General features: G+C 33.9%; 2 protein-coding genes across 2 annotated transcripts; one reads left to right on the forward strand and one right to left on the reverse strand.

Annotated features, from left to right (window-relative positions):
• Positions 1 to 29: 29 nt before the first annotated feature.
• Positions 30 to 2,770, reverse strand: LOC120772160 (DET1 homolog). The gene is made up of 3 exons (XM_040100597.1): positions 1,582 to 2,770; positions 1,196 to 1,512; positions 30 to 931 (listed from the first exon to the last, which is right to left on the reverse strand). Exons 1-3 carry the CDS (start codon positions 2,602 to 2,604, stop codon positions 490 to 492), a joined length of 1,782 nt encoding a protein of 593 aa, XP_039956531.1. The 5' UTR covers positions 2,605 to 2,770; the 3' UTR covers positions 30 to 489.
• Positions 2,771 to 7,595: 4,825 nt separating this feature from the next.
• LOC120772367 (putative helicase MOV-10) lies at positions 7,596 to 21,423 on the forward strand. The gene is made up of 9 exons (XM_040100936.1): positions 7,596 to 7,781; positions 11,238 to 11,422; positions 11,489 to 11,602; positions 12,361 to 12,523; positions 12,598 to 12,989; positions 16,126 to 16,238; positions 17,310 to 18,059; positions 20,529 to 20,884; positions 21,088 to 21,423. The coding sequence occupies exons 1-9, from the start codon at positions 7,752 to 7,754 to the stop codon at positions 21,247 to 21,249; spliced, it is 2,265 nt and encodes a 754-aa protein (XP_039956870.1). The 5' UTR covers positions 7,596 to 7,751; the 3' UTR covers positions 21,250 to 21,423.
• The last annotated feature ends 5,433 nt before the right edge of the window (positions 21,424 to 26,856 follow it).

The following is a 26,856-nucleotide window of genomic DNA, read 5'->3' on the forward strand; positions in this document are numbered from 1 at the left end:
TAAATTTTTGCTGTAAAATATATTGAAAATACATATAAAAATTACTAGACGTTATATAAAATCTTTGTAGAGAACCATTTCGACATGTAAGGCAAATCGCTTTAAAAACCCTATTTTAATTTGTTTTAGATGAATTGACAGTAAGTTTCACTTAAACTATTTTTATTACTAATTTTAATACTAATTATTGTCATTGTCAATTGGCTACACTTTTCAGGTAATTATGATGTTCTCTTTTAAAAATATTTTGAAAGAACTAAGTATTTAGTTTGTTCATCACATATTACAATTACATTTATTATTTTAGGTATTATTTAAAACATTTTTTTTACCTATTTATAAACTAATTAAAGTCATTGTCAATTGGTTAAAATTTTCAGGTAATTGTACTATTTTTCTTTTAAAGAGTTGCAAAAAACTAAATATTAGTTTTTCAAACTTTTTGTTTACATCACATATTGCATTTATAATGTGGAAGACATCAAAAATTTAATTATAAGTATGAAAGATTGGACACAAATCTGGCCATATATCATATTTCAGTACTCTTGGTCCGGGTTTTACAATAACTGTTTCAGAAAAAATATGAAAATTAAAGACATAAGAACTAACTCCAACTTGTTGGATACTTATTGCAAACGGTTCGTATGGATGAAAAACAAATGAAGCGAGGAGCTTTTGTTTATTTCTAGCTAAATGTGATGTCTCCAAAATTAAACGAAATTTCAAAACGTTTGTATACCGATCTCTAAAAAGTATTGGATTTGGATTGAAAATCTTTGGAACCTCCAGTGCAGTTATACTCCGATCATCATAGTCAAACATGTTGAAGTTAAAATAGGGAGAACAGCAGGCACCTTGCGCATTAAATGGAAGATTGCTATTGAGCCGCATTGCAGCTTTCTTCACATCACCGCTCGACTGAAAGGCGCTAATGGAATAAAATAATGTACAAATATAATTAGCAATACTGTTTTAGTTCTAAAATTTCATACTTCAGCTAAACTAATATAAACCGTAATTTTACTGTTATTATTGAGTAAAGATTCTGTTCACCTTTGTTTCTTATCAAATTGCTACTGTACAAACAATTAATTTAATTTACCGCTACTGCTATATTAGTGCCTATTACTAAACTACATTCGCGATTTTTAATACTTTAATTTTTTGTTTTTTCACATGAATAAATACGCACCAATTAAATGCGTTCTGAAAATACGGGTTATTGCCACATGATGCTGGTGGTCTCCCAGTTTGTGCCGAACGTACATTACGAAAATAATCGTAATAGTGTCGTTGCAAATAGATTAATTCCGTTGAGTTATCACGATAGATTTTAAATACTGAATCTTCTGATATTGAATAAAATACAAATAATTTGAAATTAGGCTTGTGTGAAGTATAGTTTTCATTAGCGGCATCATATGACGTTGATCTTTTTGGGATTTCGTATCGTAATAGCAGGGTGTCTTCATCAACAAGTTGCAGTTTCGCAATAAACATTTCTTCATACTATAAAAATAATGAATATTTCAAAGTAAACGTAAATAAAATACAAAAATTATTTCATTTGAAACTTACAACTTTAAAGTTTTTATAAAATATACGCAATTTTGCAAGTCTTTCAATTTCATTGCTTATAGCTTCTTTGTACAAGTATGACAAGCAATGTTGCTTTAATGGTGAAAATATTCCTTTAATAAACGGCTCTGGCACACCGTTTGTTTGTAACTCATGTTCCAGATCTTCTCTTCTCGTTGTTTCCTGTTCTCTATTAACTTGATATTTTATATAAAATTTGCCTTCACGTACTTCCAATACGTCAATACATTGCCGGCACCGCGATAATATTGCAATTGTGTTACCAGCAATTGAGACACCATAATTATGCGATAAAAACACATAATCACGTAATCTATATACATCACTTATAACACCCTTATGTAAGTCTATCAAATGAAATGCGAAATCAAAGATGTCAGAATCATCAAATACATCGGGAAAATTCAAATAATATTCGCGGGGAATATTAATATGAGCCGCTATATTTTTGGTCGCTATCAATACATAACGTCCCTCATCAATGAAAATGCTAAATTCACGATGTAATTGCCAATCAGTTTGATTATCAGGAAATATTGGTATTGTCCAAAGTAGTGGAAACAATTGTTTAGCAAGTAATACACCAGTTTGATCCGTAGCTGACACCACATCGTCCACTATACCGTATAAAGCATGTTGAACTCTTCCAACGCCAATATATTTATATACGCATAAACAATTGTGTTCAACGGAGAAACTTAGTAGCAGCTTGCCATCAGGTGTGAATTTACGTATAAAACCTAGTGTTGATCCAACATTCAATATACTTAAATTGGGTGTAAAGCTTTTGTAAAACTCCTGCTCATGCGTTAATACAGGCATAGAACCACGTCTGTTATATCGGTTAAAACCAGATTCGCGGTCCCAAATGTGATGTTGCAAATTTTGTGACAATTCACGTTCCGTAAACCATGACAGCCGCGTTTCCCTAGAGCAAGGTGGTGTATTAACTTCAAGTAGAAAATCATTAAGCCCTACAGTAGCTCGAAGTAATGTTTCCATAATATCGCAGTTTTAGATGGCTGACACACACTCTATATATTTCTCGATAATAAACACTGATAATTTAGTGATTATAATTTCTGGATATAACGTTCTGTCAATTCGTAATATGTATATTACAAATATTTTCGCAATTCCCGAAATATAAAACAGTTCTATGCTGTTACACAAAATAAAAAAAGTTCGCAATCAACATATGTTCGTTTCTTTTAAGTGATTTGTTGTAGCACGATAAGACATTGAAAAATTAATCGATATATTTTAACTCTGGTCGATTAATGGTCAGAAGAACCGGTTAACAAATATACAACTACCGGAAACTTCAATACGTTAAAGACATTTGTTTAAAAATAATCCCAGACGCTAAAAAGGCGTAAAAGATCAATAAAATTCCATGCGCATACAACTCCCTTGCTTTGCGTGATAGTTCATATTGAAACAACGAAGGGAAGAAGCTCAAAGCAATTGTCTGGCGCAAAGCGAAGCAAAAGTTTTATGTGAATTGGCCACAAGACCATTAACAGTAACTTTAACGTATAATTTTAGAAAAAGGGCCATATAACTTTTTTCGCTTTTAAATAAGTTAATTTAATTATGTTATATTATTTTTGTTTCTTAGATATGAAATATTTCTTTTTAATTAAAAATATAAATTTGATTTTAAAAAATATATGTGACGTCATAAATAATTTCAGTTGTTGCAAAGAAATTCAACATAAATTGTCTGCTACTCGACACTTCTATCCACGATATCTATGTATGTTGTTTGTGCGCTGCATTCTTATTAAAAAATATGCAATAACAAAGTTTGCGATCTTCAATGCTTCGAAATATGTATGTATGTATATGGAAAAGATTGTAGACAAGTTTTCTTTATTGCAACTCAGTCAGCATTTTTTGGTTCTTTATTTATTTTCATTTTATACTATTAGGAGAAATATTCCTACTGTCTTTAAGTTACCTACAAAGTGCTGAACACATAGAGCGCGACAGACTGCAAGCGACATCTGTCAAATATTAAAATACACACGTTCTTATGGGCACAGTTATGTAGGTGTGCAGCTGCCTCAATAACTGTGTCCCTAAGAACGTAAGTATTCTAATATTTGACAGATGTCGTTTGCAGTCTGTCGCGCTCATTGTGTTCAACACTTAACTCAGAATGCACTGTATAACACCTAATATAATTCCTAACGACCCAGCACCACGACCAACCACAATGTTATATTCGGTGCTGTCTGAGCGTAGTGAAGCGTTAATGGTCGTGTAATGTAAACTAACACAATGAAATCCGATCGGATAACTACTCCCGTGTAACTCCCATGCCCCATCTAAGTAAATAAGCGGGATAGTATATTATATATGTATATGTATGTATATGCATATGTATATAATATGTAATAATTAGATTAAATTTTTTATATTCCAAAATAGTTGATCCATTTTAAAAGTTTTAATGTATAAAATTCGACTGATAACAACCGCGCTGGTGGCACAGTACTGGTCACTATTTTAAAATTTATCAAAACTCCTTACTTTGTTATCCATAACCATATTAGTTTATCTTGTCAATTTTAATGAATTACAATTTTAAAATTTAAGTGATTTGTTGTAGCACGTTAATGAATTACAATTTTAAAATTGACGGTAACATTTCGCAATAAATATTTCTTTTTAACTGAAAGTTTACGTTTATAGCTCAACCTGTGAAATTGTTTGGGGGATTCCCCTTATTTACATGCAGCAAGATATTATTCTCTGTAAATTTTGTACAGACATACCTATTGACATGTAAACCAAAAAAATTAGGAAGGGGTCGGATCAGATGCAGCTGAACGTTATACATATACGCTCACAATTCGTAAGAATGAAAAAAGTGGTAACAAGGGTTAAAAAACTTTATAATAAACAAGTTAGGAAGCGCTAAGTTTGGGTGTAACCGAACATTTTATACTTTTGCATCTTGTATGGTTTCTGCAAAAGGATCCGAACATAAAGTGCTTGGAGAAAAGTTCGATGTGTTCCTTAACCGGGCGCATACGGGCCTCGCTATGTAAGTGACGACAGGAGACATCAAGAGCCATACTGTTTTACTTCGGAGTAGAGTGTTCTGACACGTTTGAAGCTTCTTGGTCTGCGTTTCACTGCATCCATGCGACCATATCGCTTCTCTGGATTATAACATACCCTATATAGTGATTTCCGTCTTTCCAGTTGACCTTAAACCGTTTAGGTTGGTAAAAATTTGTGATACAATATGTATTAAATTTAACATCTACGATTGAGCTTATGTCACATATTTCTCATTAGAGGATGCTTTTAATATAATTTTGGTTGGCGCGAAGTAAAATATGGAATTGAAACGAAGTGAATCCTTGACCTCCATTATAAGTTAGTAGAGTACCAAATTTGATGTCATTCCTTCACCATTCTTTCGTTTTTTTTTTTTTAAATAAAGAGTTGCCACAGATGAAGGTATTTCTCTGTCAACCAGAAGGACAGAAATCATTGCATTCGTTTATGGGAGTTAAAGTAAGATATGGGCCTATTCCATACATTTTCAGATACAGAATACGTATAAAATAATTAATTCACTTAATTTCGTGACGGTTTATTGGTGAAACTGGATGACAGTTAAACAATTTACACGCCCTTAAAATTTCCTTAAGGAAAAACCTATAACAACTATACTCAAACCATTAAATATGATATACTCGTACATAAGCAAAACTCTAAATTGGTACGAGGGTGGGGAAAAAGTGATTTAAAAATTTGCAAAATATGTGGTCCCGTTCCTTAATAGAAACGCTGATAACAAGACCTCCCAGCAACTCCTCATATAATGTGAAAATGGATAAAATCGAAAGTTAACCCCGCCATATAACGGTTAAGTTGAAAACTACCAAAAGTATAATTACTCACAATAGAAACACTTTGGAAACATAAGGACTTTCAGTAAATTCAAAATTGTTCAGAAGGGTTTGTTAGAAATCGATGCAAAAAATGTTCATGATCTTTGATGATCTTTTCCTATAACTCATGGATTATTCGCCGAATTTCATACATAAGTATAAATTAAGATAAAAAAGCAACCGGATATTGTAATTCTCCGCATAAATAATATTTCAAAAAAATATATTTTGGTATGTTGGTAGGACTGCCTTTAATTACTGTGGCAAATGTGAGCACAATCTGTCAACCAGTTTGTTTACAGCATCCTCAATAGTGTGTTGCTATTTTTACAATGGATCAAAATATCGAACAAAGAATTTATCTCAAAGTTTCTTTCTATGTTGGAAAGGGCTTACGGTGATTCAGTATTATCAAAAACAAAAGCCTACGAGTTCTACAAAGCTTTCAAAGGCCGTCGAGATCGTTGAAAACATCCTGGACGACAACCGACATACATATGTATGTATTCAACTGATGAAAATATTGAAAAATTGAAGGGCGGAGTGCTTGAAAATCGTCCGGCAAGTATTAGAGAGATGGCAAGAGAGCTCGACATCTCTCGCGAGTCCGTTCAAATGATTTTGGTGGATATTTCGGGTTTGAAACGCCTTCTTGTTCGACTCGTTCCGATAAAGCTGAATTTTTTTGAAAAAGAATATCGTAAAGAGATCTCTTTCGACATGCTTTATGGTGTGAATTCCAAATGTAATTTCCATCTGATTCTTTCATTTTACACTGAAGATGACTGAACAAAACTTTGCAAAATTAGAGCATTCAAAGCGTGCTATCTAACCACAACTTATTAAGTCTCATGTGTCGAATATGTGAAACACAAAGCATATTTTTGATGTTTTACGATACATAAAGATCGCTCTGTGGAGTAAGTTAACTTCATCTCTTCTTGCTAATCATGTGCCCTTGTGTAAAAAATAGGATATAATCAACAGTTCGTCTAGCCCCATATAAGTACATATGTATGTACATACTATATGTATGTACATACATACCTAATACAAAAACTTACGAAATCCGATTGACTTTACATTACATTTCCCAACGCGCAAAGGACCATAAATCTTTCGCAGAACCTTTCTCTCGAAAACTTGTAATGTCGACTCATCAGTTTGCAAGAGTTATTCTGCGTTGATTTTTGAGGCTGACATTGTTGTTGCTGTTATGCTGGTTCCAAGATAGACGAAATTATGTACAACTTCAAAGTTATGACTGTCAGTGAGGTGTTTGTTTGATGAGAGGAGATATTTTGTCTTGCCTTCATTCACTGCCCAGACCCATTTGCTTTGTTTCCTTATCCAGTCTGAAGAAAGCAGAATAGTCCAGTCACTATACGAGTAAGTTCACCTCGGAATTCGTTATACCCATTTATATGGCTGTAAATACTTGTATATTGACACCCTAAAGTTGTCTCAAAACCTACATATGGTAGGTATACCCTACCATACAAGTATTTGCAGACATATAAATGGGTATATCGAATTCCGAGATTCTTACCTAATTTAAGCTTAAATGACTGGACTAGAACTAACGGCGCGGTTGTTGAGGCCAATGATATCAATATCACCTTTGGACTTTTCAAATAGAAATATTTATAATATAATATGCTACTTTGCAGTCAAGCTTAGCCCTTAGTTACTTGTTACTTAGTTACTTAGTTTTGATAATTCCCGAAAATCTTTAAATCATTTTACATTCCGCCCGCCTGCTCTTCTATAAATTACTAGCGTTATGCCTACGAGAACTTGTGCCCATTTCAAGTCAGTGGATGAATTCTGGAAAAAACATATTTGAAATCTCATATAACGGTTAATTACTAAAAAGAGGAATAACTTTAATGATGACAGTCTTTCTACACGAATACAGATACCCAAAAAATATACATACATATTCATAAGGCTTATTAGACGGTTAAACCACGCTTCACTGTACTTACAGATGTTTAATGCGAAAAGGAGCTTGTCTTCTAGACATTTAAATTGAATATTTTACAATTCTTTGAAACCGGAGCTTTAGTTTTGCGCCGATCGTTGACTTGTACGTTTACTCTGATTGCTTATATCTAAAGTTTTGTTATAAAAGTGTATATACATACATACATTTGTATGCAGTTACATTAAAAATTAAATAGTTATTAATAAAAAATATTGGTGCAACGAAGTTTACCTAAAAAGGATATAAAAATGAGCAAAAGAGATAAGAAAACAAAAAAGGTAATTTTTTAAATAATGTTAAAATATTCTAAATACAAATGTGTGTCTGTGTTTATGACTGACTGGAATTCATTCCGAATAATAGATATCGAACTGCCTGTCGGTCCGTGCAACAAAACACTTGCATGGAAATTGTGGTAAACTTGATGAAACTTGTAGAAGTATGTACATACATATGTATGTATTCGTTTGGCGTTCAATTGGGAATGGACGCAAATGGGCCATTGTCACGCCCATAACATGGTGCTTTTGAAAAGAATATTTCCATAAAGTGCTATACTTATTTAATTAACTACATAATTTTGAAAATTGTACCTAAAGTTCTGGTGAATTCCTTACGATGGTTCCTAACATTTTTTGCTCCAATGCTTTCTTTGAATTTTGTCTTCAAAGCCACTTGTCTTCGAATTTTCGAAGTTTTGTTAAAGAACGGGACAAAAAATTATAAATCAAACCTATTTTTTAACATATTTCTTTCAAAAACTAGATTTATTTCGATAGATCAATCTTCAAAAGGATCACGGTCCACATACTTATGTACATATCACAATAAATATTTACAAATCCAAGCTTATGTACATACTATTACATAAGCATAAGCATATGTATGTACATATGTACATAGTTACTATGTCATTCATCATTTTTATCTGAAGTTGTTACGCTATTTCTGTGCTTACGATTCATAATATATGTATGTATGTATTTATAAGCGTGCTTCTAGTCTATTTACATATAACACATATGTATATATGTACATAAGTAATATGATACGACGTAAGGAAGAGGTATACATACATACATACATATGTACATGTACTTATGTACATGTAAGTGGGATGCAGCCACTTGTACGTACATACTTATGTATTCTCACGGGGTTTGTACAAACTAGAGGCGTGTAATATCGATCATATTTTGGGCACCGTACTTACATAAGTACATAATAGGTTGTCAAAAAAGTCTTGCGGTATTTTCGCTAGTTGGCGCTGAAAGCGCGTAGTTCTAGTTTTATTCGTCGCATCGGGTAATACTATACCTTTTTGGAACGGGCTAACACGTGTTTGATTGATTGTCGTTTCTTTTAAGTCGTTCGTGAGTTATAGCGTCGCAAACATGGAGCAAAATAAAGAGAAAATACGGCATATTTTACAGTACTACTACAATAAAGGCAAAAATGCATCTGAAGCCGCCAATAAAATTTGCGCAGTTTATGGACCTGATACAGTTTCCATTTCCACCGCACAACGATGGTTTCAACGTTTTTGTTCTGGTGTAGAGGTGGTCGAAGATGCGCCACGCTCCGGAAGGCCTGTCGTCGAAAATTGCGATAAACCCGCTAAATTGGTCCAAAGAGACCGGCATAGTAGCAGCCGTAGCATCGGTCAAGAGCTGGGCATGAGTCATCAAAAATTCATTTCAATTTCAATAAAAAAGAATTCAATAAAAATACCGCAAGACTTTTTTGACAACCCATTACATATGTATGTACATATGTCCTCTATTAACTTATTTTATTGAAGTCTCTTTCACTAAGCGATATCTACGGTATAAAGTCAAACAAAGTAATGGTAATCTATGTACAATGTATGTATATCAAAATCGAATAGGGAGTCTAATCCGATTAATGGCGGTATGAATCGATTTTTAAAATAAAGTTGACTCTTATTACAAATATCATATGATTTAAGCTTCAATGCAATAATTTCAGTGAGTCAACTAGTGTAAAGTCAAACAATCTAATGGTTTTAAAAATACCGTTATATAGTAAATGGACGTAATTTTGGTCCGATAAAATTTTGACAGGTACTAAAATCAGTTTTAGACACTACTAACAACCGTTAAGTGTATAAAAAAAGTATACCTTATTGAAACATGTTGCGGGAGTACTAAAATGGCAGAAAAAATAAGCAATAGCAATTCATATAAACAACGTCAACTTTTTCTTTAAATATTTGTGTTTTTATCATTCAAGCTTAAAGATAAAATTACTTCGTGTTTGTTAAAACAAAAACAACAAAAACGTTTGCATCGAAGCTATAATAGATACCCTTTACAAACAAAAAAAAATTGCATACACGACTATTGATTTATTAGATCGGTCAGTTTGTATGGCAGCTGTACAATAGTGGTCCCATCTGAACAATTTATTCGAAAATTGTAGCGATGCCTTGAATAATAATAATAATATTATAGAGGTTCGATATTGACGGCTCCGACAAATGAAGAGCTTCTTTGAGAGAAAATAACGTGATATCTCAAAAACTGAGGAACTAGGTTACGTACATATGTATATGAACACGTACGGACATGGCAAAATCGACTCAACTTATCACCCTATATAATATACATACTTATATGTACATATATATCAGAGAACTGCAACGAGTAATAAATTTTTGTTTATACTTAAGTACTGATCCGTACTCTGTCTGATTCTGTCAGTTCAGTTCATGTACACGAAGCAAACTCTTTGTCTTCAAATCAGCGATAGACAACAACTTTGTATCACTAACGGATCAGCTTATACCTGATTTGTTTATGAACGTTCGTATCAGCAGAAAATACCCGAAGTGATGCAAACTCATGCTTCAATGATTGAAATGATCGACAGCGTTCGGTTTCTACATATGTATGTATATCATCCCCTAAACACTGATTTACTCTGGTGCACTTCTGTTCTATTTCAAATACATACATATGTTTGTATACACATGTATGTACGTATGTATATATGTACATATGTTATATGTATAATGAAAATTCCATCGAGTACATACATACAACAAATGTATGTTAATGCTAATTGTATGTACATACATATGTATGTATATTGTTTTTATAAGTTTCTTTACATATGATACTATATTACTAGCTGAGATGTACATATTTCCTTTGTTATAAAGTAATCTGTTAAGACATTCTACCATACATATGAATTCAAAGATAAGGTTGTTTTGATGTTTTTTGTTTACTCAAACTCAATCATGCTTTGATTTTTGTTTATTTAGGATATTTTGACAAGATAATATTATAAAGAATATGTTCCTTAACTCAAGCAAATCCCTCAGTTTTATATCGATTTCATATCGATCTGGAATTTCTCTCACAAAAAACAGTTTTACTTGTATTTATAAATAAATAATATAAATAACCGTCAAAATTGTAATTATGAAAAACTTTTGAAACCAGTATGTCGGTATACAAACTGATATTATTTTTGAATGATGGTAATTGTAATATCTCGCCAGGGTAAAGGTATGGACTTATGGAATTTAAGGAAATATTTTAACCGACTTATATTTAAAAAGTGAACGATCGAAGTTATCTATAGTATGTAATACATACCGTACGTGGGAACGAAGATAAAACATTAACCAATTGCATCAATATACCATACCAATCATATGCCCATCCATAGCAAATACATATACATATGTACTTCATTTTTTACAGGGCATTCCTGAGATTGTGGAGAAACCCTTAACAATTAGCACTGGCAAGACTTATGCAGATATATGCTCTAAGTTCAAGAATGAACTTAATATTACAGAAGATGTCGAAAAGCCACCAGGGCCGACACCACAAAAGCCTCGTCCTGACCTTCCGGATTATCGTATTTTTGAGCAACCGTTTTTCGGGTAATAAAATATATAAAGGTATAACTTGATTTTATACTCTTTGAAACTAATATTTTTTTTTTATAGAACTTTCACAATAGTCGAAGACCTGGAATATTATTATCCAACAAATGAAATGAAGGTAGCTCAAGGGAATCGATTTGAAAATGAATTTCTGGCCAAAGGTGACAAAGTGATAGAGTGAGTGTGAGAAGTAATTTAAAAGGAAAACATATGTACATATTGGGCATATTTTAAAGTGCACTACATTTGCAAGTTCCTATTAGTTTAAAACAAAATCGTTCTTCTTCTTTATTGGCGTAGACACCGCTTGCACGGTTATAGCAAAATCGCTACGTTACGTAATAATCAGTGAAAATAACGTTTACAATAGCTAACGAGAACGAAAAGTTATAAAGAAATACAAAAAAAGAATTTAGACTAGTGCAGAAGAAGAAGAAAAAAAAGCATAGTATTTTGAAGCTCATCGGAAACGAAAGATAAAATAACAAGGATTAAGGGAACAATATTCTACGGGCGATCTGGGGTCGGGAAAAAGAAAGGGAGGGGCTTGGCTGAATTTTGAGGCGCTAAAAATAGTTTGTCTCAGGAAAAACTATATAGTTTTATATATATATAATAATAGAAAAAAGTTATTTGGAAATATTGTAGGTCATGAAAAAAGTTCCGACTTTTGTATATAGACATTTTTCACATAACCTCAAAATATACACACTTATGTTAAAATTTCAAATAACCAAGTTTTGGGATTTTTATTTATATTTTGTACAAAAAAAAATTTTTTCTTTAATGTCTTATTTTATCTTTCATTTTCGAAGGGATTCATACCATTATAATTTTTTTTGTTTTCAAAAATTATCTACCCTGGTCTAATTCAATTTAATTAAAATAAATTTTTCAAATTGATGTCAATTTAATTTAAAAATATAATTTTTCAGAGAATATTTAAGCACAACAAAATTAACGGTAAACAACATTGGTAAGATATTCGGAATGCTCATACAAATAGAGGATCTTCACACTATGCTACCGTATTGTAGTGTATATCTCGAAAATGTGGTAGTAAGTAATGCTACTGATACAAGGCTTTTAAAATTTAATGTAAGTACTATAATATGTATGTATATACACCTATATTTATTAGTTTATTCACACAAATTGCTATAATTTTGTAGATAAACGTACCATCACATGTTAATATTGATGAAATTCTTAACCCTATAATGGATGAGGTGGTCTTTGTGCCTCTTATGAGTCGTGCACTGTCACAACATGATCTTAATTATCCCGTTGATCTACTGTTACAACATCCACACGAGTCACTCGACAGCGGTGTCGAAGTTTTTCGTGAAGTCGGTATACTCGATAAACTGGAGGGACAAACCGCTAATGTGGAATGTTCTAATCCGCGATTTGATATTACTAAAAAATATGATATTATATTTCGCTCAAATCGTGTTCATGTTCGTTATCAGCATCGTGCATTGGAATTGTTAAATGAAGTACGTCGTGCCTATCTTTTTCCCAATAGAAATCCCTACAAAAAAGAGTTCGCCAAGGATGTTAAGTAAGTGTTAATTTTTTATTTAGATTTTTTTTAATGTATAAAAACAAGTAAGGGAGGACTAAGATAAGTCGTAACCGAACATTTTATTCACTTAAAGGCGTAGGTTTTAGGTTTTGGAAAATAGGTATAATAGGATGGTATATAAAATGGAAAATAACATATGATGAAATAATTCAAAATTGAGTTGATTACGATCCACTACTTCAAATTACATACTTACATATAAGTACATAAGTACATACATATGTCCAACATTTTTGGTTCTGCTATCAGATAACCAATATTTAAATTTTGTTTCACTCATGTTCCATTTTAATACAGCTTCATTCTTACCCCTGTAAATTTTCAAAAATGATACGTTATTTTGCATTTTAGGTGACAATATATGTATATGTACATTTAATTCAAAAACCGATTTCATCCATTTTCGGAAAAAGAAATGTATAGATTTTAAATCCACATTATTTACAAAGTTTTATTGATTGGTGCTTGATTTATACATATTATACTCATTTATTGTATAGTGAAAGAATCAGATGGATTGTTAAATAGTGTTATATGGAAAGCAGGAGTGATTGTCCGCTTTCACCCGATTTCATAATATAAATGATCTTGTAAAAGATGTCGAGATATTGTAATTCACCACATTTGATCCAAATTGGCCGGGTAGTGGGATTTCACCTCAAACCACCTTCATTGTTCATTTTTTATACCGTCGCACATGCACCCCTTCCTATAACGTTAATATGTGGCGAACGTGGTTATTACAAGGTGGTTTCCAAAGTAAACAAGACTTAAAAAAAAATCAATTTATTTTATTCAAAATAGTCTCCTGCATCAATACAGCTTTTTGCACGGTTCAAAAGCATGTTGAACGAGTGTTTTAGCTCGTTAACTGGTATGGCCGCCAGTATGCCGGTGCAAGCGTTTTGAATGGCCTCTACGTCTGCATAACGCTTTCTTTTCATGGGCAAATGCATTTTTCCGAAAAGGAAAAAGTCGCACGGTGCCATATCAGGTGAATACGGGGAGTGGTTAATGGTTAAAATGTGATTTTTGGTCAAATAATCGGTCACAAGCGTCGATCGTTGAGACGGCGTTCGGTCAAATGTTCGGTCAAAATGCGATAAATCGATGTTTTGGAAATGTTCAATTCATTTCTATGAATTTCAACGTTGATTTCGGCTGATTTTTGATGAATTCACGCACAGTTTCGATGGAATTTCCGGTGATCACTCTGCTACGGGGTAGGCAATCATCGTCATAAACTTGTTTCATCAATTGAAACATTTCGGTAAAAGTTTTACCAATTTTAAAACAAAATTTAATATTGACTCTTTGTTCGAAGCTCATTTTCGCACCGATAAGGCAAACATACTGACACTTAAAATGCAATAACTTCACTTCCAATTGATGACATGTCATAAAACTGGACAATCAATAAAGATAGCAGATTCTATCGCCCCAGTCTACATATAAATGGCGCCCCCAGGGGGCGTTAGATTCAAAAAGTCCTGTTTACTTTGAAACGCACCTTGTATACAATTTCGTCCATTTTCACACCATATGATGAAATATTAAAAAGAAGAAAATGTTTTGAACAGATTGATAAACTATACTATATATAGTTTTAGCAGTTTGTGAGATATAGCTCAGTGAAGAAAATATACATATGTGTCATAGAACTGTTTCCTGGAGTATCTAGACGCAGGAATAGTATAACAATTTTCTTAAAAAACCCGGACTACTACGGTCAAACGAGGGGAAGTGGCAGGCCAAGCCACATTGATGACAGAGTTAAGCGCCAAATTAAACGCTTAGCTATTAAAAAGTAAATTTATTGTAACAACAAAATATGCCATTTAAAACTAAATGATTCCAAGAAGTGTGTTTACCAAATTTTAGTGAAAAAAACATTAAATATAGCTTCCGAGAGCCAGAACAGAAGCTACTACCACGGCACCTTAGTGCTCGGTTGGCATTTGCCGAAAAATATAGATTTTAGAGGGTAGAATTTCAAATTCAACTTAGATGGACCTAATGGTTGCAATAAGTATTGGCGTGATTTGAGGCATCCACGAGAAACTCGACACATTCATGGTGGAGACTCACTAATTTTTGAAGTGTTTTCGGATATGCAAAGAAATCTCATATTTATTTTATTACAACAAAAACAAATTCTGATGTTTACAAGCAACTACTGGAATATAATTTAATCCAATTTGCGAATAACCTTTATGGAGAAGAGTGGATTTTTCAGCAACATATGGCACCAATGCGTACTTCCCGTGCCACTAAATAATTTTTATGCTCTAGTAATATACCGCTATTGAATTGGCCCGTCATAAGTCGTGATTTAAACCCGATTGAGGACATATGGCGAATCCTTTCCGCTAGGGTTTATGAAAATGGACATCAGTTTGACTGCATTGAAGAGTTAAGAGATGCTTTGATTGCAGAATGGCAGCAAATGAGCCCTTCAATTTTAAAGGAACTAGCGGATTCGTTACCAAATCGTTTAAATAAAGTTATAATAGCTAAAAAAAACATATTAAGTACTAAAATATTGTAAAATATTTGAATAAGTATCAATATAATTATTAATGTTGTAATTATAACCTTTAAATTTACATACATATATGTACTTATTTCCAATGGTGGTTAAACAGTTATTTAAATATTTCTTTATACTTAGATGATAAGAAAAATTAATATTAATTAATATTATTATTAATGCTTTTTTTCTAGTCATAAGTATTTAAATAAAAATATAAAGTTGAATTGCTCGTTTTCTTGAAAACACTTTTTTTTGTAAAAGTTCATCTGCACATACATATGCTTTCTTCACTGAGGTACTTAAAATCTATTAAGGGATGGACCACGCCTACTTCCGAAACAATTTTTATGGACCGATGCCACTCCCTACCATGATAGTATTTTGTAACTTAATTCGTAGCATAATTGTAGCACACTGCCATTATTCCGCAATGCCAATCTTCTCAGGATACCAAGGAACACGTTATCAAGATATCCCAATAATTACCCCATTTATCGCAGAGACGGATACATTATATTATATAAATACTATACATATATATTTATTTAAGAAACTATTTATTTTATATTTTTTCAACAGATTACAAATAATTAATAGGCAGATTTCTGAGAATCCCGAGCAATTACAAGCTGTAAAGCAGATTGTCGGCGGTGCGAACCCTTATGCGCCATACATAGTCGTTGGGCCACCAGGTAAACATTAATTATAGATAGTATATGGCATACCACACATACATTGTAACAAAAAAGTATCCGGAAATTGTAAATAAAACACAAAATTAATGTTTACTATGTCGCCCTCAAAGTAATTTCCGTCAGATGTAATACACTTATGCCAACGATTTTTCCAGTCCTTGAAACACCTTTCATAAGAACTTTTTGGAATGACTTTCATTTCCTTCGGCGAATTTTGTTTTATCTCTTCGATCGACTGAAAACGGGTTCCATTCCAATGACTGTTGACTTGTTTGCATGCCAAAATCTTAAACACATGTCTTATCGACCGTTTCTCTTCATGAATGTGGGATCGGGATTGGCACAATCAAGCATGTCAGAAGAGAGTTTATGGTACGCTTTTTGAACAAAACTCAGCATTATCGGGGCGAGTCGAGCAAGAACGCGTTTCATACCCAAAATATTCACCAAAATCATTCGAACGAATCATCACTCTAGTACTTGCCTGACGATTTTCAAGCCTTCTCTTTTTTAATATTTTCATCAGTTGAAGAGGTCGAAGGTCGTCCAGAACGAGTCATGTCTTCAACGATCTCTCGACCGTCATTGAAAGCTTTGTATCACTCGAACGCTAGTGTTTTTAATAAAAATGAAGCCTTTTACAATATTCGCAACGATTCCGCACACAAAATTTGGTTCGAAATACAAAAATTGAGACAAATTCTTTGTTCGATATTTTTATCAATTGTTAAAATCGCAACACACTACTGAAGTTTACTGATTTAAGCAACTGCCAAGGATCTCTCGATTCGACAGTTCATAAATTCGGGATAGTAGAGTTTAGTAACAGTTTTATCGCCGTTGTAGCGGAGGAATCACAGTGTACCATAGATGCTTCAAGCGCTTTTTTTTGAATGAGCAATTTTCCATCCACAAACTAGAATCGTGTCAGGTTCCGACAATTTCTTTTATTTTTCTAAAATCCATGAATACTAATCGGAACGCTCTCATATTTTACAACAATGTTTATGCAAACATCTATGTATGTATATCTATAGACACATATTTTTTATATGTTTCTCCATGTAGGTACAGGAAAAACGACCACAATCGTCGAAGCCATTTTACAGCTTTACATTAATCGACCGAAATGCCATATTTTAATTACTGCCAGTACAAATTCGGCTTGTGACACAATCGCATTGAAATTATGTGAACTATTTGAAAATAATCCATTGCTTCGAAAATTATCATTACAACGCAGCGGTTTTAACTTTATGGGACGTAGAAAACCGCCCACCCATATATTACGCGTATTCTCAAAGTCATTATGTAAGAAAGGTATGAAAAATATCAGCCGAATCCTTCTGGACCACTCGAACTTTTGCAAACGTAAATACGAATCGCCATCTGTGAATGTGTTGCGAAACTACAACATCATTGTAGTGACACTCATTACCATGGGTCGTTTGCGTACCGGCACCATTGTCGATTGGCCATTTACGCATGTTTTTATTGACGAGGCCGGAGCTACTATGGAAACGGAAGCATTAATTGCCATAACAAGTGTTAATACAAAATCTTGTCGTGTAATCTTATCGGGAGATACGAAACAACTAGGACCGGTTGTCATGTCACCGGTAGCCGCTGAACTTGGTCTCAAATATTCACTAATGGAACGTTTGCTCAAACGTCATTGCTATGCAGTCAACACGGATGGTACTTACGATTATACCTTACAGACACGTTTGAGACGCAACTTTCGTTCACATCCGGCAATTGTGCATATCTATAATCATCTGTATTATGATCATGAATTATTAGCAAAAGTCAATTTAGGTGAGTTCATTTAATTGTGGCAAACAAGATGTAAATTACATGATAAGTATGTACAGTTGTGCAAATGCGCAATCAATCAAGGTTTAAAAAAAGTTTTTATTCTATTTGTGAAAAATAGAATCCGATTTTTTTAATTAAGGATTGAACTTTAATCTAAATGCGATTGCAATCTACCTTTGGGTAATCCAAGGTACTTATTTCAATAGCCTTTTTTTGACAGATCACGCGTGAGTAGTGTCAAGCTCTCATATTATTTTTATTTAGTATTGTTTGGCATGAAAAGACTGAAAAATGTGTTTCTGGCGTTTCGCTCACCTTACGGTCAACATAATTGGCCTACTGAGCGTACTATACGCAACACCATCACCAATCTTGAGACCCAGTCGTAAAAAAGGCAATTAATATTTTTACCATCCATTTTCTTATTAGTTATTTGTTAATTTTAGAAGAGTACAGAAAAAAATTAAAAACTAAAAAAAGTAAAAATTTTCAAAAATTATGAGCTGACGAAGTGGGGGGGTCTCTTAAATTTTCCACGTGACCATACCCATGATTTCAACCCTCCTAGTTAGCTGAAACCAAAAAAAAAGATTAATAATCGAGAATAATGTCGCAATGGCCGGAACTACGGCAAAGTTGGAAAAAAATTTTTTCACAAAGTGGCGATCGCCTGAAAAAAAGTTTTTTTGGATAAATTTTTCTGACTATTTCGATTTTTTTTAAATAATAAAAATAAAAATTTGGGGATGGGGCTAGTTCCAACCATAGACAAGCCTATAAAGAAGACTCTATAAAAATTTCAAGTAAATCGGTCCGGTAGAACCTGAGAAATCGTGGATATCGTTCCGAAAAAGTCAGTTTTTTTTGAGAAAAACGCGTTTAAAGTTTAGGAGACAATTCTAGTGAACACGGACGCCACGCCACAAAATTGGCTGTCCGAAAATAAGTCGAATTTTGAAAAGTCCTTCCAAGGTCATATTTTTGAAAGTCTAAACTTTCAAGATATACAAAAAAAAATCGATTTTTTCAAAATCCAACAAGAATACCCCCTCAATAATGAATAATAATCGATCGAACAGTCTAACATGCATTGAAGAAAATATAGCAGTCGTAGCTGAAAGTGTACACGAACACCGTTCGGCGTCGTTCGCAACAACTCGGACTCACGTATGGAACGATTTGGCGCATTTTACGTCGAGATCTTAAATTGCTAGCGGAAAAAAATGCAGCTTGTGCAAAACTGAAGCCGTTCGACCTTCCCAAGCGACAACGCGTCACTCTAAGGGCTCTTGAACAATTCCTAAAAGATCCGACATTTTCGAGCCAAATTTTTTTCAGCGATGATTTAATTGCTAATTCATTTTTGACAATGGGTGTGTAAACAAGCAAAATTTGTCGCATTTCGGAGAAAGAGCAACCTGAGGAGATTCAAGAACTGTCATTTCAACGGTTTGGTGGTGTTTGTGAATCGGTGGAATCATCGGTCCATATTTCTTAAAAAAATGATGCCAGTAAGAACGTAACTGCCAATGACGACCATTATCGCCCCATGATAACCGCCTATTTAATGCTTGAGATTGACGTTCGGAATCTCGGCGACATTTGGTTCCAACAAGACGGTGCCACTTCCCACACGCCGCATCAATCAATGGATTTATTAACACTTCGGCTAGCAGATAATTTCAGGTTTTTGGCCGGACTTCTTCCTGTGGGGATATGTAAAGTTTAAAGTTTATGCAGACAATCCCGCTTCAATGCATGTCTTACAGAAAACATTACACGTGTCATCCGCCAGTTACCAGTCGAAATGCTCAAAGAAGTTATCGAAAATAGGACTCAAAGGATGGATGACCTGAAACGTAATAATCCTCAAATAACAAACGCCAAAGAATGTTCTTTCTAATGACAATAATGGAGAATCCATTAAATTTAGAGTTTTTATGTTTTTTCTTTTGAAAAGTTGGGAACCTTGAAATGGATCATCGTTTATCACTAAATATACATAATCCTTTTATTTGGTATTGATTATGTCTACAGAATTGCATGACAATTTTGAACAATTAGATAATTTTTCACTCTATGGATTTACTTTTATGAAATCCCTTCAATTTTGTCATTTAATGTGAGAGAAGTTAAAAATTGAATTACAAAAATTCAATTAATTGAATAATTAGTTACTTGTATTAATGTATGGTGAATTGAGATACACGGTGAAAATTTCTTATAGTTTTAGTTAATTATTTTACATACAATAAATTTATAAAAACTAGATTTCTGAAGTTATTTTACCTGTTTTTTATTTTTAAATATATTGCATTAAATTACTGGAAATTTCTTAACTGCCCAATTTCGAGTTTTCTTTGGACATGAAAAATAAATACGAGTGTTTCTGTAAATTTATTTTTAAGACTTTGAATATTACACAATTATTTCTCATATTTTAACTTTATTTCTTTTCTCTATCTTCAGCTAATTTGTTAAGTTCGCAAAACTTTCCTATTTTGAAAAATAAAAACTGGCCAGTGATTTTTATGGCAGTTTATGGTAAACTTGGCAAATGTTCAACGTCTTGCAGTTCCTTTAATCAACTGGAAATCAATGCAGTCGTACGGACAATTCAACAGTTGAGGGTAAAACCGAGCGATATTGGAGTAATCTCTCCATACAAATTACAATGTACACACATAAAGCGGAATTTAAAGGAGAAAAATATACAGGGTGTTGAAGTGGGTACAGTTGAGCTATTTCAAGGCCGAGAGAAACCTATAATAATTGCCTCATTTGTTAAGTCATTTTGTAATTTAGGCTTTACCGCCGATCCGCAGGTATGCAACAGTATTTAAAAATATTTCTATGACAATATGTTCAAGTAGTTTGAGTCGATCTAATCTAATGTTAACTATGTACATATGTACATGCATGTATGGTACATAAGCTAAAATTCCGAGATTGGCTTATGTCGACTTAAGCTACTTTAAGAAGTGGCTTAACTAATATTATTACTAAATATTTATTCTCGCTAATTTAGCGCCTCAATGTTGTCCTATCACGTGCACAATCACTCCTCATACTCATTGGAAACCCAAAAACTTTACAACGAAGTGATGATTTTGAATATATAATCCAGCAGTGCACATATATGGATAATTTTAAAACAAACGATAAATTCATTCCACGTGTAAAAAATTAAAACGTATAAAAATGTATTATCTTTTTGTGATTTTTAGTGCTGACAAACTGAAAAGCAATCAATGAACAATGAATTACTTAACATGACGGCAAAAAGTTGAAACCAAATGTATGCCTTTAAATAGCATGTCTCTTCATTTACATTCAAAAATATATAAATATTTTCTACTTTTAATGTCCAAATTCTTTTTCATAATTTTTGTGCACTTAAACAAATATCATAAAATGTACTGAAATGAAAGATTAATGAATTACTTTCATATTTAATTAAAACAGAAAAAACAATATTACAATTAAGTTGTATAAATTACAATTTTTAGTAGGGTTATAATTTATATCCTGTATAAACCAATTAAATTGACGGAGAATAGCTAATAAATTCACTAAACAAGCCTCTCTAGCCGCTAGCAGCGATGTCATAGGAGCTTTGGAAAATTGTGCAGAAGAAGCTATGTACATATTTGACGCCCTCTCATCGAGACTACAAAGATACATCTTCCAGATAAATAAGGCGGCAGACGATACTCTGTAAGCGTGATTCTGTATGATGGCATGATGTGTTGGAAGCGCCGACGGCAACAAAAACACGCTGGAGGAAAGTGAAGTGGAGAAATATCTGGGCATAGAATAGATCAAGGCGACTTCACTTATCCTGCAGTAGGTGGACGAGGTATTCATTCAACATTCTGAAAATCCAAGACCAGGAAGTGAGTGTAAACCAAATGAACCTCCAGAAAAGCAAGATAGCTTCCAACAAGCTTCTTCTCAACTCAGAGAAAGGCGGATCAACGTGGGTTTAGTTCAGGAAAACTAAAGCTAATAACGCGATTTGGGGAAGCTCCAGTATGAATTTTATCTTACAATGTAGTCTAGATATAGCTAATCAAGGTTGGAAATATACCTACGTCGGACCCACCTCACGAAACGTCGTAGACGTAACGCTCTATACAAGATGCAATTGTACAGAAATGGAGAGTGTTAAGCACACCGTCATTCCCTGAAAATATATACATATGTACATCTACATCTCCTTTAGTTCTGAAGCAGATATCAGACATGGGGCTAGGATTAAAACCAGAAACACAAACTGGGACCTCTACAGGCAGATACAGTTATGCAACAGAGTTTGGCCTTGTGACTATAACCCACATGAAGAGCATGAGACGGCGTGAATGTACTCATGAATGCTCTTAATAAAACCTTTCATTTTGCCTGTCACCTCTTGCTGTGTATAGGCGTGCTGGCTAAAAATGATGTGCCGCACTTCTTCCTTCTTTATTGGCGTAGACCCCGCTTATGCGGTTATAGCCGAGTTTACAACAGCGCGCCAGTCGTTCTTCCTTTTCATCAATTAGAGATTTCAGGTGTATTTTCCACCTAGTCTTTCCAACGGAGTAAGACCTCCACTCTGCTTCCCACGGCGGGTACTGTGTTGAGATACTCTCAGAGCCGAGTGTTTTCATCCATTCGGACGACATGACCTAGCCAGCGTATCCGTTGTCTGTCTCTTAATTCGCTCAACTAAGTCAATGTCGTCGGTATTCGCCGTTGCCAATGCGGAAAGGATCATAAATCTTCCTCAGAACCTTCTCTCAAAAACTTGTAACTTCGACTCATCAGATGTTTTCATCGTCCATGTTTTCTGCACCATACAGCAGGACGGGGTTGATGAGTGACTTGTACAATTTGGTCTTTGTTCGTTAAGAGACTTTTCATTTGCCTACTCAGTCCGAAGTAGCACCTGTTGGAAAGAGTTATTCTGCGTTGGATTTCGAGGCTAACGTTGTTGTAGGTGTTTATGCTGGTTCCAAGATAAACCAAATTATCGACGACTTCGAAGTTATGACTGTCAACAAATTTATTGAACCAATCGTCACAGTTCTTTAAAAACTTTCAAAATAGGCTCCGCTGCCAGCGCGATTTCCAAGCATTGAAGGCGTCACGGAAGGCATTCTCCAGAATAGCCTTGAGAGCCGAAGTGCATGCTGCTTGGATCCCCTCTGTCTTCTTAAAATTTCCATTCATCGGTTCTTTCAGGCAAGGAAACAAAAAAGTCCGGGGGCCCACATCTGGGCTGTAGGGCGGCTGCAGAGCACTTTTAATCAGATGTAACGTCTTGTCGGACCCAATTGACCTTTCGTTTGAGTCTCTTAAGAACTTCCACGTAAAACTTTGCGTTGTTCGTTTGTCCAGGAGGAACAAATTCATGGTGGACAATGTCAAAAAAAGACAATGAGCATCGTGTTTACTTTTGGTTTGCTCATTTTTCCCTTTTTTGGGTGAGAATACGCCGGCGTTGGCCACTCGCCTCTTTGTTTCGGAACCGTACTCAAAAATCCATGACTCATCACCTGTGATTACGTTATTCAATAATTGGGGGTCAGTGCTATTACTTTCCGGACAAACCATGCTTGGTACATTCTCTATTTAATTCTGTAGCTCGAATTATTTTCTTTAAGAGTAGATTGAGGAACTCGAACGATAGGGAGTCGGTTTGTCTGAAACCTCGTTTGGTATTGAACGGTATTCGTTTTGCGGGGATACCGAAATCGGACATACCGGAATAAAGGCAGCTTCTCTTTTCTAAGTTTGGCTAATGCTGAATATGCAGTCTCTTACATGCATTTACATAGCGTTCCTGGACGTTTCCAAACCATTCAATAGCGACATAATTTCTACTGGGTAATGAGTCAGTGGATGAGACTGCCAAGAGTAGTGTACTGCTGTCATCCGCAAACATGACCGACATTGGTAAGCCCATAAATTTTCCATTTAACGATATACTTATACAGGTTATGGCAAGGAAGGTCAAAAGGCGATGAAACGCTCTACCGTGGTGCAAAACTGCAAATACACGAAGTTGTTACTGGCACACGATAGAAGAGACTGTAGGAACATTGTTGGAATGATGACTGATTACAGTTTGGTGGCAGAATGAGGCTTTCTGTTCGAGAAAAAGAGGAATTGTGAAGAAAGCAACCAAAGAAAAAATGGATCATCTTTTGTGCACTAATCATGCATTGGCAAAGTAAATCATTACGCATTTGGGGCTCCACGGCACAAGAACCGAGAAGGGTTATCGTTAGTGTGCCAACGCTGGCATCCATTGTTCCTGAACTACTTGACGGAATTTCATCTCTCTCCATCGAGTTGCCAACGTAAGTGTACACTTAATTATTTGTTAATTTTAGAAGAGTACAGAAAAAAATTAAAAACTAAAAAAAGTAAAAAATTTCAAAAATTATGAGCTGACAAAGTGGGGGGTCTCTAAAAATTTCCACGTGACCTTACCCATGATTTTAACCCTCCTACTTATCTGAAACCAAAAAAAAAAAGATTATTAATCTAGAATAATGTCGCAATGGCCGGAACTACGGAAAAGTGGGAAAATTTTTTTTTTCACAAAATGGCGACTGCCTGAAAAAAAGTCTTTTTGGATCACTTTTTCTGACTATTTCGAATTTTTTAAAAATAATAAAAATAAAAATTTGGGGATGGGGCTGGTTCCAACCATAGACAAGCCTATAAAGAAGACTCTATAAAAATTTCATGTTAATCGGTCCAGTAGAACCTGAGAAATCTTGGGTATCGTTAGTTTTGAGAAAAACGCGTTTAAAGTTTCGCGTAAAGTCTTTTGTTCGATTGGTTCCGGCCGAACCAGTTTGGTTGCCGGGTCAGAAAAATGCCTATATCTCCGAAAATAATTTGACTTTTGAAAAAATCCTCTTGTACACATATTCTTGAAGAGTTAAATTTTGAAAATATAAAAAAAAATCGATTTTTTTTAATTTCTAGATCAGAATACCCCCTCAAAAGCTCAAATAGTTTAAGAGATTAATTACTTCAAAGTCAAAGCATCTCTCTGTACAAGTTTTTTTTGCATTGAAACATATCCCGAATTGATTTGAATTCAACTGTATACAACTGTATATAAGTATGTAAATATGTACATACATATGTACATTTATGCACATACATACATATAAGTATGTAAACTTACATATGTACATATGTATTTGTAAAATGAATGTACGATCTTCTCATACTCATTTCCATTTTTTAGTAGTTGGAAATTTTAAATGGATTTTCCTTAGGGTAATGTACCTACTTATGTACATACATATGTATGTACATATGTACATTTAGTTGAAACGGTTGAAAGGTTTTGCTTTTCCTTTATTTTCGAACTTTTCACGTTGTCAAGGGCATTAAATATCATGATTTGACTACAATTCACGATGTTGGGTATTTCCCTTATACTTTTTCCATACTCGTATAGTTCATCTATATTTTTCGTTGAAAATACCTACTTACATACATAAGTATATACAATGCACGGCGCGGCCTATGGTTTATTTTTCTTCCTTCCATTTACAAAGTTAAAACCCAATATTATTTATTTATTTATCATTAGGGATTCAATTACTGGAAAATCGTTACTGACATGTTTTAACTCAATATTTTACTTTTTAAGCAAATTTACGAAGAACAACCCTATTATTTTTAATCTCATCGATCATATACGATATAGGAGCACGTGGACATACAAATTAGAAAAAGCACAATCAGCCGGAAGGACAGGGTTAAGGATGTTATTGCAGAAGAATGACAAACAATATTTACCGGAAGTAACAACAAATATTCTCAATTCAACGTCGCGACGTTTACAAGTCATAATTATGTACATATGTATGTATGTATGTATGTACATATGTACTCGTAGATCAAACACAAAGCACACTAAGTACTAAATGTTAGGTAAAATTTTCGCCCAATTTATCCATTTTAGGCACAAAGATACACTGTTATGAGTCAAACACGACCTCTCATTTTCATTAAGATAACTCAAATATTGACCGATATTTGCAGTATAAAGTTACCCGGAAATTTGAAAATCTTTATATTAGGTACATACATACTTACATATGTATAAGTATGTGGCCTCAGGGAAGTATTGACCTGATTCAACCCATTTTTGATACACGGAGTTACTTTTGTCCGGAATGGATTCTCTCCGAATTTCAATTGTATATCCCATACATTGACCAATATTTTCGATCAAAAGTCAACTATAGTTACTGCGGTCCATATATTCGATACCTACATATGTATGTATGTATGTATGTAGGTGCTCAAACAGTCTTTGTTGGATTTGGCCACTTTTTGGTCATAAGATGGCATACCTTAAAGGAACTCTTAGCGCAAAATTTTATCGCGTTATATTAATTACTTCTTGATTTGTGTACTGGAAAGTGAAAGAATCAACTGGAATTTGAAATTACATACTTACTTATGTATGTATGTACATATGTATGTATGTTAATTGGGAAGTACATAAGCGTGGCTGTAGTCCGATTTTGCCCATTTTCGCACTGTACATACTACATAAGTATGTAAATATATTAGTACAGACATACTTACATATGTACATATGAATGTATGTATGTACATACAGTTAGTACCAAACAAAATACATAAGTATTTACATATACAATAGACACTTGTTATACACTTTTTTTGGTACTAACTGTATGTACATACATACATACATATGTACATATGTAAGTATGTCTGTACTATAAATAATAATTTAGTATTTTCCGGCCTC

The sequence above is a fragment of the Bactrocera tryoni genome, chromosome 3 (genome assembly GCF_016617805.1).
Source record: "Bactrocera tryoni isolate S06 chromosome 3, CSIRO_BtryS06_freeze2, whole genome shotgun sequence".
NCBI lineage: Eukaryota > Metazoa > Arthropoda > Insecta > Diptera > Tephritidae > Bactrocera > Bactrocera tryoni.

What these genes read in the sequence shown, in the direction of transcription:
- LOC120772160 (XM_040100597.1), bottom strand. Translation starts at nt 2,604, where the DNA reads ATGGAAACATTACTTCGAGCTACTGTAGGGCTTAATGATTTTCTACTT. An exon ending in TTTATAAAAACTTTAAAGTT is followed by an intron (nt 1,513 to 1,581) that starts GTAAGTTTCAAA and finishes TTATTTTTATAG; the next exon opens with TATGAAGAAATGTTTATTGC. An exon ending in TTTCAGAACGCATTTAATTG is followed by an intron (nt 932 to 1,195) that starts GTGCGTATTTAT and finishes TTATTCCATTAG; the next exon opens with CGCCTTTCAGTCGAGCGGTG.
- LOC120772367 (XM_040100936.1), top strand. Translation starts at nt 7,752, where the DNA reads ATGAGCAAAAGAGATAAGAAAACAAAAAAG. An exon ending in GAGATAAGAAAACAAAAAAG is followed by an intron (nt 7,782 to 11,237) that starts GTAATTTTTTAA and finishes CATTTTTTACAG; the next exon opens with GGCATTCCTGAGATTGTGGA. An exon ending in TTTGAGCAACCGTTTTTCGG is followed by an intron (nt 11,423 to 11,488) that starts GTAATAAAATAT and finishes TTTTTTTTATAG; the next exon opens with AACTTTCACAATAGTCGAAG.